The sequence below is a fragment of the Eriocheir sinensis genome, unplaced genomic scaffold (assembly GCF_024679095.1).
Source record: "Eriocheir sinensis breed Jianghai 21 unplaced genomic scaffold, ASM2467909v1 Scaffold7, whole genome shotgun sequence".
Classification (NCBI taxonomy): Eukaryota; Metazoa; Arthropoda; class Malacostraca; order Decapoda; family Varunidae; genus Eriocheir; species Eriocheir sinensis.
This window is the reverse complement of record NW_026112053.1, coordinates 519,677-537,497: the sequence shown is the minus strand read 5'-3', so window position 1 is coordinate 537,497 and position 17,821 is coordinate 519,677. Positions and strand designations below refer to the sequence as shown.

The 17,821-nt window shown below is 42.9% G+C and overlaps 2 protein-coding genes across 11 annotated transcripts in view; one reads left to right on the top strand and one right to left on the bottom strand.

Annotated features, from left to right (window-relative positions):
* The window catches only part of LOC126993930 (uncharacterized), a 43,208-nt gene extending 42,219 nt beyond the window's left edge, over positions 1 to 989 (top strand). For all 5 annotated transcript variants that reach the window (XM_050853102.1, XM_050853099.1, XM_050853096.1 and 2 more), the window contains one exon: positions 389 to 989. The gene's annotated coding sequence lies outside the window, so the exon portion shown is untranslated. The remainder of the gene's footprint in view (positions 1 to 388) is intronic.
* Positions 333 to 17,821, bottom strand: part of LOC126993933 (zinc finger protein 84-like) — a 41,895-nt gene continuing 24,406 nt past the window's right edge. The window contains exons 1-4 of one of the 6 annotated variants that reach the window (XR_007748584.1): positions 14,521 to 15,436; positions 2,383 to 2,505; positions 1,732 to 1,895; positions 333 to 634 (exon numbers count right to left, since the gene is read on the bottom strand). Coding sequence is in view for 3 of the 6 variants with exons in the window: in XM_050853160.1 (XP_050709117.1) it covers positions 513 to 634; positions 2,383 to 2,505; positions 14,521 to 15,121 (846 nt within the window). In the remaining 3 variants the exon portion in view is untranslated. Of the gene's footprint in view, positions 635 to 1,618; positions 1,896 to 2,382; positions 4,424 to 5,259; positions 12,159 to 14,520; positions 15,437 to 17,821 lie in introns of those variants that run through there. The other 5 variants (XR_007748583.1, XM_050853160.1, XR_007748585.1 and 2 more) reach the window with 5 other exon arrangements.

The window sequence follows — 17,821 nt, the reverse complement described above, 5'->3', positions numbered from 1 at the left end:
GGCATCCATCAGTATATTTTTGAGGAGCAGAAAAATATGGACCATCGATGTTATCAGAGGCGATACCATTGTTGTCAGTCATTTTGTGCGCCACTGGACTTACTAAACTGTGGGTGCCGGCCGTGTCACGAGGAGACCGAGGCTGCTGTGTTGCCTGGGTGTGGGAGGCGTCTTGTCCTGGCTGGCGGGAGGGGGGCATCTTATCCCAGCAGCCAGGAACAGCTGGTGAAGGCCAAGACCAGAGCTGCCACTAGCATGCAATTTGTCATGGCTGACGTGTCTTAGTGTGGGAGAGTGGCTGATAAAACAGGCAGGATCATGTAGAGGCTGTGTGTCATGATGCTTTATTCTGTGAGGAACAAACAGTGAAATGTTTCCCCTTCTTCAGGTGGAGGTGCCGGGAGGCCAGCCATGCCGGGTGAGAAGATCCCTGGGGACCAGAGGCTGCCGGAACACCCCAGCTGTCCTGCACCCCATGGTGGGGGGCGTCTGCCCAGCCCCAGGAAGGCAGGTCACCCGGGTAGGACTGCTGACACAGCTGGTGGCCCTGTGGTGCTGAGGTCGGTGTTGGGGCCGTCTGGGGGTGCTGTCGCCCTAGGGGTGAGGAGGACACTGCCCGGGAGTCTGGGATGACCTGCAGACAAGACAACACGTGAGGAAGGACCACAGGAGCTGGCAGCAGTGAAGGATCCTGAGGTGCATCACTGAGGGCAGGGACTTCAACCCAAGCCTTCAGGGTGACGGCGGGCAGCACACCAGCTGGACCACCGATGGCCTGTAGGGGCACTGTGCCGGGGCCACGCTGCCACACAGCCCGGATAAGTGTGGCAGGCGTTTAGAGTCCTTTGTGTGTCTGGGGGGTTGTCAACATACTGTGGGGGGGACATCCTGTGGGCTGTGGCAAGGTGTCTCTCTCTCTCTCTCTCTCTCTCTCTCTCTCTCTCTCTCTCTCTCTCTCTCTCTCTCTCTCTCTCTCTCTCTCTCTCTCTCTCTCTCTCTCTCTCTCTCTCTCTCTCTCTCTCTCTCTCTCTCTCTCTCTCTCTCTCTCTCTCTCTCTCTCTCTCTCTCTCTCTCTCTCTCTCTCTCTCTCTCTCTCTCTCTCTCTCTCTCTCTCTCTCTCTCTCTCTCTCTCTCTCTCTCTCTCTCTCTCTCTCTCTCTCTCTCTCTCTCTCTCTCTCTCTCTCTCTCTCTCTCTCTCTCTCTCTCTCTCTCTCTCTCTCTCTCTCTCTCTCTCTCTCTCTCTCTCTCTCTCTCTCTCTCTCTCTCTCTCTCTCTCTCTCTCTCTCTCTCTCTCTCTCTCTCTCTCTCTCTCTCTCTCTCTCTCTCTCTCTCTCTCTCTCTCTCTCTCTCTCTCTCTCTCTCTCTCTCTCTCTCTCTCTCTCTCTCTCTCTCTCTCTCTCTCTCTCTCTCTCTCTCTCTCTCACTCTCTCTCTCTCTCTCTCTCTCTCTCTCTCTCTCCTCTCTCTCTCTCTCTCTCCTCTCTCTCTCTCTCTCTCTCTCTCTCTCTCTCTCTCTCTCTCTCTCTCTCTCTCTCTCTCTCTCTCTCTCTCTCTCTCTCTCTCTCTCTCTCTCTCTCTCTCTCTCTCTCTCTCTCTCTCTCTCTCTCTCTCTCTCTCTCTCTCTCTCTCTCTCTCTCTCTCTCTCTCTCTCTCTCTCTCTCTCTCTCTCTCTCTCTCTCTCTCTCTCTCTCTCTCTCTCTCTCTCTCTCTCTCTCTCTCTCTCTCTCAATACATCACTGGATTGAAGAGGCTGCCAGCATTGCCCTTTGAAGGCTGTCACAGGAAGGGCTCGGGCACAATGGTTCCTTCGCCCACCCCACAGGCTGTCCCTTCCTCGGCCACTCCTTCGGGTCAGTCCCAACACCAGTCAGTCAGGCGCGGCTCCTCACCAGCTTTCTGTGAACCACGTCTACAGTTAATGACTGGTTCCAACATGTTAGTTTTCTGTGTTAATAACAGTGTGACAAATAGGCCAGGAAGAAAATAATAGAATGTGAAGTTTGTGGGTTATAACAAAGGGCAAACAAGTGTTGTTGCCTGCGTGGTGGGTGGTTGCATGTCTGTAGTCTGACACAAAAATTTGTGTGGGTCCTGCGCCTCTCCCCGGCACTGACGCATCACCCCAATACATCACTCAGATGTCAGCTGTTTACTGTTTAAAATTGTGTATATAATATTCTGTATATATTAAATAAGGCTACATAGCGCTAACAGACTTTTTCCGGCGCTGTGGGGAGGTAAACTGTAGTAACCCGCATGTCACCCTGCCCTGTGTCCCGGGGTGATGGGCTCCCTCCCAGCACAGGCTCAAGGGGCAGTGTGGTGGAGATGAGTACTGAGCCACACACAGGTACAGCGTGTGTCACAAACTTTATATCTTTACCTTTACTGAAAGTTTTGAAGTTGCTGTTGGTGTTTAAAGGACAGGCATCTCTTAGTGCGGGAGAGCTTGGAGCGCGGCCCTCTGCAGTCTTCTCTGCCACACTTGGAGTGCTGCAGCAGCACCCTGGAACAGACGGAACACAAGCCATGTATGACTGTTCACCACAACACTGAGCTGGGACATTATATGTTCAGCTCAGTTTCTCTTAATAAGCACACAGCCTCCCCTACTTACCAACAGGCTCAGGTGCAAGCAGTGGTTTGTAAGTAAGGTGTGTACATATTCAGGATTGTACAGTAGTGTGTGTGTGTGTGTGTGTGTGTGTGTGACAGGTGAGCATGTAGCAATGGGTGTGCAGTGTAGAGATATACAAGACTGTACAGCAGTGCAGGGTGACAGGTGAGCATGCAGCAATGGGTGTGCAGTGTAAAGATATACAAGACTGTACAGCAGTGTAGGGTGTGTCAGGTGAGCATGCAGCAATGGGTGTGCAGTGTAAAGATATACAAGACTGTACAGCAGTGTAGGGTGTGTCAGGTGAGCATGTAGCAATGGGTGTGCAGTGTAAAGATATACAAGACTGTACAGCAGTGTAGGGTGACAGGTGAGCATGCAGCAATGGGTGTGCAGTGTAAAGATATACAAGACTGTACAGCAGTGTAGGGTGACAGGTGAGCATGTAGCAATGGGTGTGCAGTGTAGAGATATACAAGACTGTACAGCAGTGTAGGGTGTGACAGGTGAGCATGCAGCAATGGGTGTGCAGTGTAAAGATATACAAGACTGTACAGCAGTGTAGGGTGTGACAGGTGAGCATGCAGCAATGGGTGTGCAGTGTAAAGATATACAAGACTGTACAGCAGTGTAGGGTGTGACAGGTGAGCATGCAGCAATGGGTGTGCAGTGTAAAGATATACAAGACTGTACAGCAGTGTAGGGTGTGACAGGTGAGCATGTAGCAATGGGTGTGCAGTGTAAAGATATACAAGACTGTACAGCAGTGTAGGGTGACAGGTGAGCATGTAGCAATGGGTGTGCAGTGTAAAGATATACAAGACTGTACAGCAGTGTAGGGTGACAGGTGAGCGTGAAGAAACAGGTGGCACTAAATGTAGTAATAATAATAGCGGCTGCAGGGTAAGGCAAGGGGTAGGTCTAAATGTGTACTATACAAACAGTAGAAGTATTAGGAATAAGACAGATTTATTGAGGGGAAAGGCGTGCGTAGAGAAATTTGATATGATAGCGATCACAGAGTCATGGATAAACACTGCAGACAGACACTTTCTCCCAGAATTAGAGATTGAAGGGTATAAGTTATTCCATCAGGATCGAATAGGCAGGAAGGGGGGTGGGGTCGCACTCTTCGTCAGGGACAATCTTAAGTGTGTCATTAACAACTCAATCAAGGAAGATAGCAATACAGAATCCCTCTGGGTAGAAACAATAGGTAGGAAGGAGAAGCTTGTCATCGGAGTACTTTACAGACCACCCAACCTTACCAGGGACAGTAGCCAACCCCTTTTACAAGAAATTAGTAGGGCGTCAAGATATAGGAATGTGTGTGTAATTGGGGATTTCAATTATAGGAACATAGAGTGGGATACTTTATCCGGAGACCAAGAGGCACAGGATTTGTTAGATGTGATACAGGATAGTTTCCTTAAACAGTTAATTAGAACACCAACGAGGGAAGAAAATATTTTGGATTTGTTGTTAACTAATAGAGAGGACATAATAAGCAACATTGAGGTTGGGGATTCATTAGGTAACAGTGATCATAAGGAAATTAGATTTAATATTAAATGGGAGGATAGAGTCAGCAGTAACAACACATTAATACCTGACTTCAGGAAGGCAGACTACGAGGGGTTAAGAAAACAGCTGCAGAGGCTTAGGGGAGTGAGATCAGAAGTAGGTCAGGACCCAGAGCAGGGAGGGGCGTTAATCTCTGGTGAGGTCACTAGTCAGGTCAGTAGCTTGGAGGGTGAGTACAATAGTCTGGTCAGGGAGATTAAACTAGGACAGAAACAGTTTATACCTCACAGGGAAGTCAGGTCAACAGGTAATTACCCGAGATGGATGACAGACAGGCTAAAAACTGAAATAGGAAAGAAAAGATGACTATATGTTAGAATTAAAAGGGGGGAAACTCACCTAAGGGATAGTTACAACGATTTAGCTAGAGCAGTAAAGAAAAACACACGTATGGCAAAACGTAATTATGAGATTAGAATTGCCAGGGAAGCAAAGACCAATCCAAAGGGCTTCTTTCAGCTTTATAAGACCAAGGTTAGGGATAAGATAGGCCGCTTAAGTCGGGAGAATCACTGATTGATAGAGATGATATACCTCAGGGAGAACAGATCTACGGGGGAGAAGAGGTAGAAGAATTAACCGACATCAACATGAGTAGGGAGCTCGTGATTAGACAGATAGAAAGACTTAAAGTCACCAAGGCGCCAGGGCCAGATGAACTTTTCCCCAGGGTAATAAAGGAATGTGAAACTGAAATAAGTGGGCAGTTAACAGAGGTATTTAGGAAGTCACTAGACACAGGAGTGGTGCCTGTTTCGTGGAGGCAGGCACACGTTATTCCAATATTTAAGAAGGGTGACAAATCTTCTATGGAAAACTATAGGCCGATTAGTTTGTCGTCAGTTATAGGCAAAATGATTGAGTCAATAATAGCTGATAGTATTAGGGACCATATAGACAGACATAATTTAATTCACGACTCACAGCATGGGTTTACTAAAGGAAAGTCGTGCCTCACTAATCTTTTATCCTTCTACATTAGAGGATACGAGGCAGCTGACAATGATGAGAGCTATGATGTGGTTTATCTTGATTTTAGTAAGGCCTTCGATAAGGTACCTCACAAGAGACTGTTAAATAAAGTCAGGGCTCATGGGATAAGAGGGAAGGTATTTGATTGGATTAAGGCGTGGATTAGCGACAGGAAACAGAGGGTTACCATTAACGGTAAAAAATCCGAATGGGGTAATGTTACCAGTGGGGTTCCTCAAGGTTCAGTTTTAGGCCCGCTTCTATTCATTATCTACATTATCTACGTTAGTTAGGCCACACTTAGATTATGCTGTCCAGTTTTGGTGCCCACACTACAGAATGGACATCAACTTGCTAGAATCAGTTCAGAGGAGGATGACCAAGATGATTCAGGGACTGAGGAACCTCCCATATCAAAATAGGCTGAAACATCTAAACTTACATTCACTAGAGAGACGAAGAGTGCGGGGAGATCTGATAGAAGTATTCAAATGAGTCAAGGGTTACAACAAAGGCGATATAAGTAAAGTTCTGAGAATTAGCCAGCAGGATAGAACATGCAGTAATGGATTTAAATTAGAAAAGTATAGATTTAGGAGAGATATAGGCAAGCATTGGTTTAGTAATAGGGTGGTGGGGGAATGGAATAGACTTGGCAATCACATAGTTAGTGCAGGGACGATAGCTTGTTTTAAGAGTAGACAAGATAACTACATGGACGAGGATGACAGGTGGTAGCGAGGTGTGGGAGCAGTAAGGTAACAGGGTACTGGAGCGTACGCCCGTACCGAAGGTAAACGAGGATCAAGCCTCTACCTGTAACCCCTGAAACTACACCTCACCCATCGTGAATAGTGGGGGGGATTCTGGAGCTGCCCTGTGTAGGCCACTCGGCCTCTTGCAGTTTCCCTATGTTCTTATGTTCTTCTTATGTTCTTATGTGTGCAGTGTAAACATACGTTAACTCGGGAATAATACAAAGTACACAAATGGTAGAGAAAACGTGTAATAAATGAAATAAAGTTTATAATAAATTGAATAAGATCTTTAACATTGCCTTAAAAATGTGGCACAGCTGGCATGTGAGGACTGGCTTTAAGTGGTGAAGGGAAACTAATCTGCTGAGTGGAGGTGATGGAGGTGGAGGAGGTGGTGGGCATCAGCAACAGGAGACGATGGCTGGGGAAGCAAGGTACTCAGCCCAACGAGCCCTCAGCCCTTCCAAGTCCGACACGAGGCAGCTGTCAGCTGTTTGGATAGTGTTCACCTGAGAGGGAGGCTCGGAGTGGAGCTTCTTCAGAGCCTTGGTAAGCAGGTCGCAGGTCATTTTTATTAAAATGGCACTCAACATCCTCAACAAGACCCCTGACATGCCTCTCCTTGTCTCTCCTCAGGAGAGCTTCACTCCTAGGTGACATAACCCTATATTGGTCCTGATTCCCAGCCAGCCTGGCAGGGCGACTCTCCTCAATATTCTCCAGCGTTTCTGCCGAGGTGAAGCCACTCCTAGATCTCGGGCACTCTCCAATGCACTCCTTGGCAGCTGAAGAGTGTCACATTTGAAGGTGTTCCACAGTTCTACAGGGTTCTCAAGGGTGCTGAGCACATTGAGCTAATTTGAGATTGTCACTGCATGCTCCTGAGTTTATGGCAGTCTTTGAGCCTGTTGAGGGGCAATGAGTGTGTCCCAGGAGGGGCACTGGTCTAGTGTGGAGTTGAGTTTGGCGTAGAACACCTCCTCTTGTCTCGCACTTCTCGTAGGAGCGTACACTGCAACAAAGACATGAAGCCCAGTGTGTGCTTCAGCCTCACTCGCATCATGGAGCAACCTCAACCACAAATGGCTGCAGCTGGCTGGGGATGCCCACAGCTGCCCCCCCATGATGGGCACCATTGTTCTTGCCAGACAACCGCCAAGCCTCCTTGCGGAAACGAAATCAGCAGAAGACATGTGAAACCAAGGCAAAGTAAACTGGTTGGGGCAAGGCAGGAGGGATGGAGGTGTGATGGTGGTGGAATCTGAGGCAAGAGAGGTAAAGGCAGAACAGGGAGAGAGGAGAGCAGAGGTGGCAGCTGGGTGTGTGGCCCGGCAGGGGTTCTGAACCAGGGGGATCCACACCCCTCGGGGGTGTGGGAACTTAACTATAGACCAATCAGTTTGACATCAGTGTGCTGTAAATCTTTTGAAAGAATAATTGTGTCTCAACTTACTTCTTATTTGGAAGATAATAACTTACTTTCACAGCATCAGTATGGTTTTAGATCGGGTAGATCAGTTTTCGAGCAACTGTTGTTTACTTATGACTATGTGACTCATTTCTATGATAGTGGTATGTCAATGGATGTGATATTTTTTTATTTCAAGAAAGCTTTTGATGTTGTTAATCATAGATTATTACTCACAATGCTGTCTAGTATTGGGATTGGGGGGTGTTTGCTGGGATGGCTGAAAGACTATTTGAGTGGGAGTGCAAGTAGTTGTCCATGGAAGTATGAGTTATAGAGCGGATGTAAGCAGTGGTGTTCCCTTGCTTTTTCTCATTTACATTAATCATGTTGTTTCAGAACTAAATTGTAAGTTTTGTTTATTTGCTGATGAGCTTAAATTATACCTAGCTACTGAAATTTCTAAGTCTAACCAATTAATTTCTCACAGTATTTTGCAGAGAGACATCAACACTCTTTACAACACAAGTAGCTCTTGGGGTTTATCTTTCTCAGTTGGCAAATGTGCCAGAATGAACTTTTGTAGGAATTTCCTTTATGCTCCTGCTCCTTTACCGTATTTTATTGAAAACCAACCCATACAAGATGTAGATAACTATAAGGATCTTGGGGTCAGGGTGGATCCCTCCCTAAAGTTTCATTTGCATTTGAGAGAAATCACTGGCAAGGCTGGAGGCATTGGTTACAGTATTCTAAAGGGTACCCTTTGCAGATCTCCTGATTTCATGAAGACAGTTTTTATCTCGCATATTCGCCCTATCTTGGACTTTGCCTCTGTGGTTTGGTTCACTGGTTATACAGGAGACATTAGGCTTTTAGAAAATGTTCAGAGGAGGTGGACCAAGAAAATTACTGGTTTCCATGATCTGCCATACACTGAACGTCTCGCTAGATTGAGTCTTTATTCCATTAAAGGAAGATTGATCAGAGATGATCTCATTATGGTGTTCAACATTCTGAAAGGGTTTTGTCCGAATCTAGGTCACCTCTTTGTTAGAAATTTCAACAGACACACGAGAGGCCACTCCTTTAAGCTTTTTGTTCCTCGTTACAATACTGATGTTCGAGCTCGTTTCTTCTCTGTGCGGGTCATTAGCATTTGGAATAATTTACCAGAATCAGTTGTTGTGGTGAATTCTGTTAATGCTTTCAAATGACATCTCCACACTTCTCTCGGTCAAATTTTGTTTGATTTTGATTGACTTTGGGTTGTTGAGTATCTCTTTAACTTGTAAACTTGTGTCCTGTGCTGTGCTGTGTCTCCACTCAGAATTGCCAACCTGACTATATTGTCTTGGCACTTACTCAAGAGTATTATGGCAGTTGTTTGTGTGGTCTTGGTGATGCCACATTAGCCAACCATCAGAACATCTAAAGGACAATCTACTTGCTGTCTTGGTTGGAGGCGTCACCTGATTCTAGAAGGGGTTCTCCCCATCTAGGTAAGAAATCTAGGTAAGAAATCAAGTGCACGCAAACTTTCCTGCATAAGCCAGGGCAGCTCGACAGGATCTAACTCCCACCCTGGTGCCAGAACGGCAAACAAAAACAACACCTGATACCAACTATACCACAGACGGGGCTGTAGAGGCTGTGGCCCCACAGCCTAACTAGCCCCATAAAACACCCAAGAAGAGGAAGAAACTGTGTCGCGCTGTGCCAGACTGGTGCCTTCAAGTTCAGCATAGCCTAAGTGCACAGCTCAGCAGGTTTAATGTGCTGGTCTCTGCTTCTTAACACGGTGTCTCGTGTGCTGTGTGCTGTGTTGTGTCTCGTTTACCGTTGATGAGGTTTCATGCCCTGCTCCGCCTCGTGTGTTGTATACAGTGTCCTGTATTATTTATTTTGGTCTATCTATATAAAGGTTATGTAATTAACATACAGAACTACTACATGTACAACAACTTAAGTTTTGTCACTATACATGATGTGGATGTGGACCTAAAGTAAATAAATTATAGGTAAATTTTCACTTTACATGCACTGCTATATATGATCATAAGTATTTTTTTTGGTGTTTTGATGTGCTTTTAACTAATGTGATATTCCTTCCTGTCATAAATCACGTTTTCTAACTGCACAACCCCCTTCGCCCTCCCACCCCCAGCAATACCACTAAAATCAGTTATTTGGAAAAAAAAAACACACCCAACAAGAAACACAATCAGAACTCACCAGGCCACCTGCCTACAAGGCTGGTATAGTATTTTTTAATCTTAGATAATGGGGGTTTGCAATGGAAAGTATATATTAAATTGTATAAATACTGGTAAACCTTAAGAATAGCGGCTCCTAGTGGGTGCGCTTTTAGGGCACGGTGTGGTGGTAATTACAACATTTCTAGCACGTATGACGGGGTTTTGACAAACAGACAGGCGTGTTTATGTCACAAGGTGTATTTTTCCACGTGGGCTCTTCCCTTTCTTCACCCCGGAGCTCGCAGTCTCATCGTCCATCGACTTGGAAGAAATCATGTGGCCAGTATGGAAAAATACACCCCTTGTGACATAGACACGCCTGTCCACTTGTCAAAACCCCATCGTACGTGTTAGAAATGTTGCAATTATCACCACACCGTGCCCTAAATGCACTCCTGCTAGGAGCTGCTATTCTTATGATATACCTATCTCCATGGTGATGTAAGGCCCAGCACCTCGATAGCTAGCACTAGTAGTACTATGATTGCTAGTAGTGACACTAACACCTCTCAGGAAGCCGAAAGTATAGATAGTGCCACTGCTGCCTACTGTTGACAATTCAGAGGAAGATAATGATTATGAGAAATATGCTAGTATTTTTGGTGGTACCGGTGATTCTTCCAAATCTGAAGCAGAACCTGATAACTTTGTTTATATAACTTTAATTTTGGTATCAGCAGTCCCTAAGCTGATTGGCAGAGCATCTGGCCAGGCTCCACTGGGAGGCTCAACTGCTGCAACCAGGCAGTTGCAATGGACCAGTGGACCAGTGTAAAGGACCATCTGTCAATGCTACCTAGATAATACATCTAGGTAGCATTGATAGATGTGTGTGTGTGTGTGTCCAACTTAGCCTTGAATCCCTGTATACTTCTTTCATTTACTATCTCCTTATCCAAACTGTTTCATACATCAATTTTTCTATATGGGAAACTACTTTTAGACATCTCTTCTGCAATCACTCATCTTCAGTCTCCTTCCATGTCATCTAGTATCTCATGTAACCCATACCATCAAGTTATCAAGTCCCCCCTTTCTCTCCTTTTTCCAACGTTGGTAGATGCAACTTTGCCAATCATTCATCATATGACAAGTCTCTGATACTTGGCACAATCTTTGTTGCAACTCTATGAACTCTCCAACTTCCTTATATCCTTTTTCTTGTAGAGCGACCACACTACAGCTGCATACTCCAGTCTAATCAGTGATATAATCATCTTTCTGATCATTTCTTCAACCATATATGCAAAAGCCAGCCTTATTCTTCTCAACAAGTTATATGTTTCCCCTGTAATCTTGCTAAAACGTCTCTTTGGGGTAAAATTTCCAGTCACTGTAACACCCAGATCCTTTAGCGCTTCTGATCAACTCAACCTCTCACCATTCAACACATAATTTCCCTTTTCTCTCCTCACACTCTTTCCAAACTCCATTACTTTACATTTCTATAGATTAAACTCTATTTCCCATCTGTAACTCCACTCCAATATCTTGTTCAGATCCTCCTGCATCACTCCACAATCTTCCTCGCTCTCAGCTTTTTTTTTTTTTTTTTTTTTTTTTTAAAACTTGGCATCAACTGCAAAAAAGGCTCATGTAGCTATCACACTCTGTTCTATTATTATATAGATTGCAAACATGATTGGTGCCAGTACTGAACCTTGGGGCACTCCACTTTTGACCTTCCTCCACGATGACTCCCAATCTTTTACCACTGTTCTCATCTCTCTATCAAACAAGATACTTTCCATCCATCTCAGCAAACCACCCCTCAGACCACAGCAACCTCCTATGCGGCACTTTGTCCAAGGTGTGTGTGTGTGTGTGTAATTTATATTCTTTTATATTCTTACTTATCTCAGGTCTGTATTAAAATGTCGCTATTATTTCATGTTTACAAAGTTGCTAGTATTTATTTTTGAAAGAAAGAGGTTATTTTAGCACAAAGTATATGTATTATCTTTTTATTAAAATGTTACTGTAATTTAATGTTTACAGTGAGTGTCTAGTGTTTATTTTTGAACAGAAATTATTATTTCACCACAATATACATATATGCATTAATTTTAGTGAAACATTCCTATTATTTCATGTTTACAAAGAGTTTCAATGTTTATTTTTTAATGAGAAATATTACTTCACCACAAAGTAAATGCATTTTTTAATGTTCCTATAATTTCATGATTGCAGAGAGTTTCTAGTCTTTATTTTGTAAAGGAAAGTATTACCTATTTCACCACAAAGTATATGCATTAGTATAAGCAAGTTTTCAGAGGCTGCATATGTAATATGTATTGCTTTTTTCTTATATTGAAAGTTAAGAGGCTGTGAAGAGGCTGTACGTGTAATTGATTTTGCTATATTTTGTAAGTATTTCTAATAAAACTCAAGTTGGAATACGTTGCTTGTAATCCTTGGTGTATTTACCTAGTTGTATTGTACAGGGTTCGAGCAAAGCTTATAAGTCCTGTCTCCAATATCTATATTCATCCAGTTTCTCTTTAAACGCATGCGTGTGTGTGTGTGTGTGTGTGTGTGTGTGTGTGTGTGTGTAGGTGTGTGTAGGTGTGTGTGTGTGTGTGTGTGTGTGTGTGTGTGTGTGTGTGTGTATATATATATATATATATATATATATATATATATATATATATATATATATATATATATATATATATATATATATATATATATATATATAGATATCAAGGAACTGTCTTTAACCGACAGAAAAACATCTCAACAAACCACTTGTTCTTTCCGACTGCCCCGAGCGTGTGCAGGACTTCTTTACCTTTCATTCCACGTAAGAGGGTGGGGGCGTCAGGTTGGCTGCTTAAATGCAACCTCTGGCGTGAAGTCTTTTAGCTCATCAGGTGGCATGGTTGGTATGCGCCTTGATTTCTATTCAGAAAGTACGGGTTCCATTCCTGGCACAAGTGGTTTGTTGATATATATATATATATATATATATATATATATATAGATATATATATATATATATATATATATATATATATATATATATATATATATATATATATATAGCTAAAGCACGATAACAGAAAACCTTATTCCCGATAACCGATAACTGATAATGAAAAACCTTAACGGCGATAACCGATATTCGTTAACTAGAGACACAAATATAGGCGATAATCGATAACCGATACCCGATATAAATCCATAATTCCGATACTAGCTAGTGATAAGTCCGATAGGCGAAAACGATACTATATTGATATTTCAGATAGAATAACATTGATGAATTCAAATTTTCATTATATGTATTTTAGGAAACTTACACAACCTTAAAACCACACGTTGACACGTACCTATGGACGGTAATACTAGAAATGCCTGAACCGGTGTTGTGTTATTTGGCGTCCCCACTGTCAAAAATTGTTTACAGACACTGGTCTCTCGTGAACGGTGCATGATCAGACCAGCAAGCGTAGACCTGTACAGTCTCACAAAGCTTTTAAACCGTAATTAAGAGTTCCTGGAGGGCTGAATCAGACATATAGTACCACGACCACCATCCTCGCTGTTTCTAGAACGACACTCAGTACGAGTTGTATTTATACGTACAGAGTGTACGTCGTTCTAGAAACAGCGAGGATGGTGGTACTGTATGTTTGATTCAGCTTTCCAGTAACTCTTAATGTGTTAAAAAAGCATTGTGAGACTGTACAGGTCTACACTTAATGGTCTGAGCATGCGCAGTTCACGAGAGACCAGTGTTTGTAAACAATAGCGCCAGCTTTTGACGATGGGACACCAAATAACACAACACCGGGTGCCTTCAGTATCATGGCATGGTCACAAACAAATATGGAATATCAAATTTGAGGCAGTGAATAATCATTTTTGGGGCAAAGTTAAATGATTTTTCTCTATGATATATTGATTTTTGAGTAGCATAAAAAAATAACCTAGTGTTTTAATTTTCATGATATAAGTATGAAATATCATATATATATATATATATATATATAATATTTTTCATATATATATATATACGTATATATATATAGAGACAATGTTTTTTTCTGAGAGACGGAAAATAAGTGATTATCGCTAGTTTGGTTATATATATATATATATATATATATATATATATATATATATATATATATATATATATATATATATATATATTTATATTTATATATATATATTTATATATATTTATATATATATATATATATATATATATATATATATATATATATATATATATATATATATATATATATATATATATATATATATATATATATAGATCTATATATATATATATATATATATATATATATATATATATATATATATATATACATTACTGCAGATATGCAGGGGCAATGTGGGCAAGCAAATAAGATTCTGTATTGGCCCCATATCGGAAAACGAGGCAAAATATAAGCTGGCAAATAAATAAGATTCGGTATTGGCCCGATATCGGCAAACGAAGCAAAACATATTCTGGCACGGCAGTGGTCCGATATCGGCAGCGATTATGGCTGCCGGCCTGGGCCCGGCGCCGGACCATCATTGGACCGATACTTACCGCGATGCAAACGGATAACGGACCAAGACCGGGCCTGTACCGGCTGCCAGATTTTACGTAATCGGCCCGATATAGTAAAAATCGGATGCCGATACTGGCCAACATTGGTCCGTACATTCAATGTTTGCTGGGTGGTTTCTAAGACGACCCCGTTGAATCCCTCACTGATGAGCTTTTCAGCTAGTGGACCCGGCGTAAGAGTTATATATGGGGATTTCCTGCCTTCCTTAAACAGCGCCTCAGCCTCTGGGTACTGGCGTAGAAGAGTCATGTACCAGGTGAATTTACCAGCTGTATCTAAAGGCGAATCCCGAGGGAAGTGGAGCCGGCGGCGGGCAGGAGCACTGATATTCATACCGTGGGTGTTGGCTGAAGTACTGCTGCTGGTAGTGGTGGTGGTAGTCCCGCTGCTGCTGCTGGCGGTGGTCGTGTTGCTGCTGCTGCTGCTGGTGGTGGTCTCGTTGTCGCCGGAGGTGCCTTCGGTGTTTTGGTCCGTGTTTCCAACGGGGCCAACAGCTGGCGCCGAGGTTGCTGATGATGGCGAAGGTCCCGACGGTGAGGAAGAGGCGACGTCCATCATATCCACAGTATGTTCATCACTTTGGGGAGCCGCTACACCCTCAGAAAGAGACGTATCACCAACCAGGCCAGGTGTGGGAGACTGCTCCAGTACTTGGGCCTCAGTACCGTCCAGGCGAGGTGTCTTGCCTTTCATGGCGTCCATGTGCTCACTCTCAGCTTGTTCGTCGTCGCTGGGCAGCACTCCATCTCCGGACACAGGGCTGGCTGGGGCAGGTTTGGGAGACCCTAGCAAGCATGAGTACGCGTGCTCACTTAGAAAGTGCCTCTTCTTCCGCTTGAAACCGTGTTTAGGCATGGACAACCCAAATACAGCAAGGCGACACGTGTCTGCACGCATTCGCGGTGCAGATGGTACTGTGAGTCTGTGAATAATCATTTTTTGGGCAAAGTTAAATGATGTTTCTCTCTGATATAGTGTTTTTTTGAGTCTAACAACAAAAAAAAAATAACCTTGTGTTTTAATGTTGATGATCTAAGTATGAAATATCTTCACCGCACATATTTCATACCCCAAAGTTTTTTTCATACAAAACCGGGCGCCCGGGCCACGCATGCGCAGTAGGGAGGAGACAATTTTTTTTTTTTTTTTTTTGAAAGGCGGAAAAAAAGTAGCGATTATCGCTAGTTTGGTTACAAAAGTAACGAAGATACCGTTATTTATATACATAAGTAGCAGATGGCCGATAACCCGATTTTGTTATCAGCGACAAAGTATCGCGATAACTTATCGCGATAATTATATATATATATATATATATATATATATATATATATATATATATATATATATATATATATATATATATATATATATATATATATATTTTTTTTTTTTTTTTTTCTTTTTTACAGCTAAGGAGACAGTTCAAGGGCGTAAAAAAAATATAAAAAAGGCCCGCTACTCACTGGTACTGAATAGAGGTCAAAAGAGTGTCCAAAAAGAGAGGTCAATTTCGAGAGGAGAGGTGTCCTGATACCCTCCTCTTGAAAGAGTTCAAGTCGTAGGCAGGAGGAAATACAGATGAAGGATGATTGTTCCAGAGTTTACCAGCGTGAGGGATGAAAGAGTGAAGATGCTGGTTGACTCTTGCATAAGGGGTTTGGACAGTATAGGGATGAGCATGAGTAGAAAGTCGTGTGCAGCGGGGCCGCGGGAGGGGGGGAGGCATGCAGTTAGCAAGTTCAGAAGAGCAGTCAGCATGAAAATATCGATAGAAGATAGAGAGGTAACATGGCGGCGGAATTTGAGAGGTAGGAGACTATCAGTATGAGGAGGAGAGCTGATGAGACGAAGAGCCTTTGACTCCACTCTGTCAAGGAGAGCTGTGTGAGTGGACCTTCCCACACACATGAGATGCATACTCCATACGAGGTATGGACGGTCACTGTTCTTCCTCTAAACCTATTAACAGTGGTGTCCCACAGGGTTCTGTCCTATCTCCCACTCTCTTTCTGTTGTTCATTGATGATCTTCTTTCCAAAACGAACTGTCCTATCCATTCTTACGCCGATGATTCCATTCTACATCACTCAACTTCTTTTAATAGAAGACCCACTCCACAGGAACTTAACGATTCAAGGCTGGAGGCAACAGAACGCTTAGCCTCAGACCTTACTATTATTTCCGATTGGGGCAAGAGTAACCTGGTGTCCTTCAACGCCTCAAAAGCACAGTTTCTCCTCCTATCCACTCGACACAATCTTCCAAACAATTATCCACTATTCTTTGACAACACCCAGCTATCACCTTCTTCAACACTAAACTTTCTCGGTCTATCCTGAACTCAAAATCTCAACTGGAAACTTCATATCTCATCTCTTACTAAATCAGCTTCCTCAAGGCTGGGCGTTCTGTACCGTTTCCGCCAGTTCTTCTCCCCCGCACAGTTGCTGTCCATTTACAGGAGCCTTGTCTGCTCTCGTATGGAGTATGCATCTCATGTGTGGGGGAGGTCCACTCACACAGCTCTCCTTGACAGAATGGAGTCAAAGGCTCTTCGTCTCATCAGCTCTCCTCCTCATACTGATAGTTTCCTACCTCTCAAATTCCGCCGCCATGTTGCCTCTCTTTCTATCTTCTATCGGTATTTTCATGCTGACTGCGCTTCTGAACTTGCTAACTGCATGCCTCCCCCCCTTCCGCGGCCCCGCTGCACACGACTTTCTACTCATGCTCATCCCTATACTGTCCAAACCCCTTATGCAAGATTCAACCAGCATCTTCACTCTTTCATCCCTCACGCTGGTAAACTCTGGAACAATCTTCCTTCATCTGCATTTCCTCCTGCCTACGACTTGAACTCTTTCAAGAGGAGGGTATCAGGACACCTCTCCTCCCGAAATTGACCTCTCTTTTTGGACACTCCTTTGACCTCTATTCAGCAGTGAGTAGCGGGCTTTTTTTTTTTTTTTTCTTTACGCCCTTGAACGGTCTCCTTAGCTGTAAAATATATATATATATATATATATATATATATATATATATATATATATATATATATATATATATATATATTATGTCGTTGACAATCGGTATCTTGTTTCCTTGGTAACCGTCGAGGCTTGTGTGCGTTTTAGCTGGTAAAAAATTAAATTCATTTCGTTATTTTCCATTTCGTTCAGCAGCTGAATTGTTTGTAAGGTACACGTTTATCTTTAGACCTTATAAGTATTTGTTGCGTCATCAACACATTTTGTTTTGTGTACATACTATTTTATAGGCTTTTGCCAAAGATTCGAACGCACTCGCGGCAAGGAACTGCTGCGTCCGAAGACGAAATTTTTACAGGAAACAAATTCTACATTGCCGCTCCTCAAAATTACAGTGCTCCATTATTACGTTTGATTACGTAACATAACAATGAAGTACCGTAGTGATGATGAAATATGCACCCTTTTTGGGGGAGGGAGTAGCCTGCATAGGGAAATAATGTATATGAAATATACATTACATAAATTAGGCTAAACATCGCTATTATTATTTTTCAGAAAATATATTCGTCATGTGCATAAGGTATAAAGTAAATTGTATTCATATGCCTAACTATAGGTATTGTACTATAAAATATAATACAGT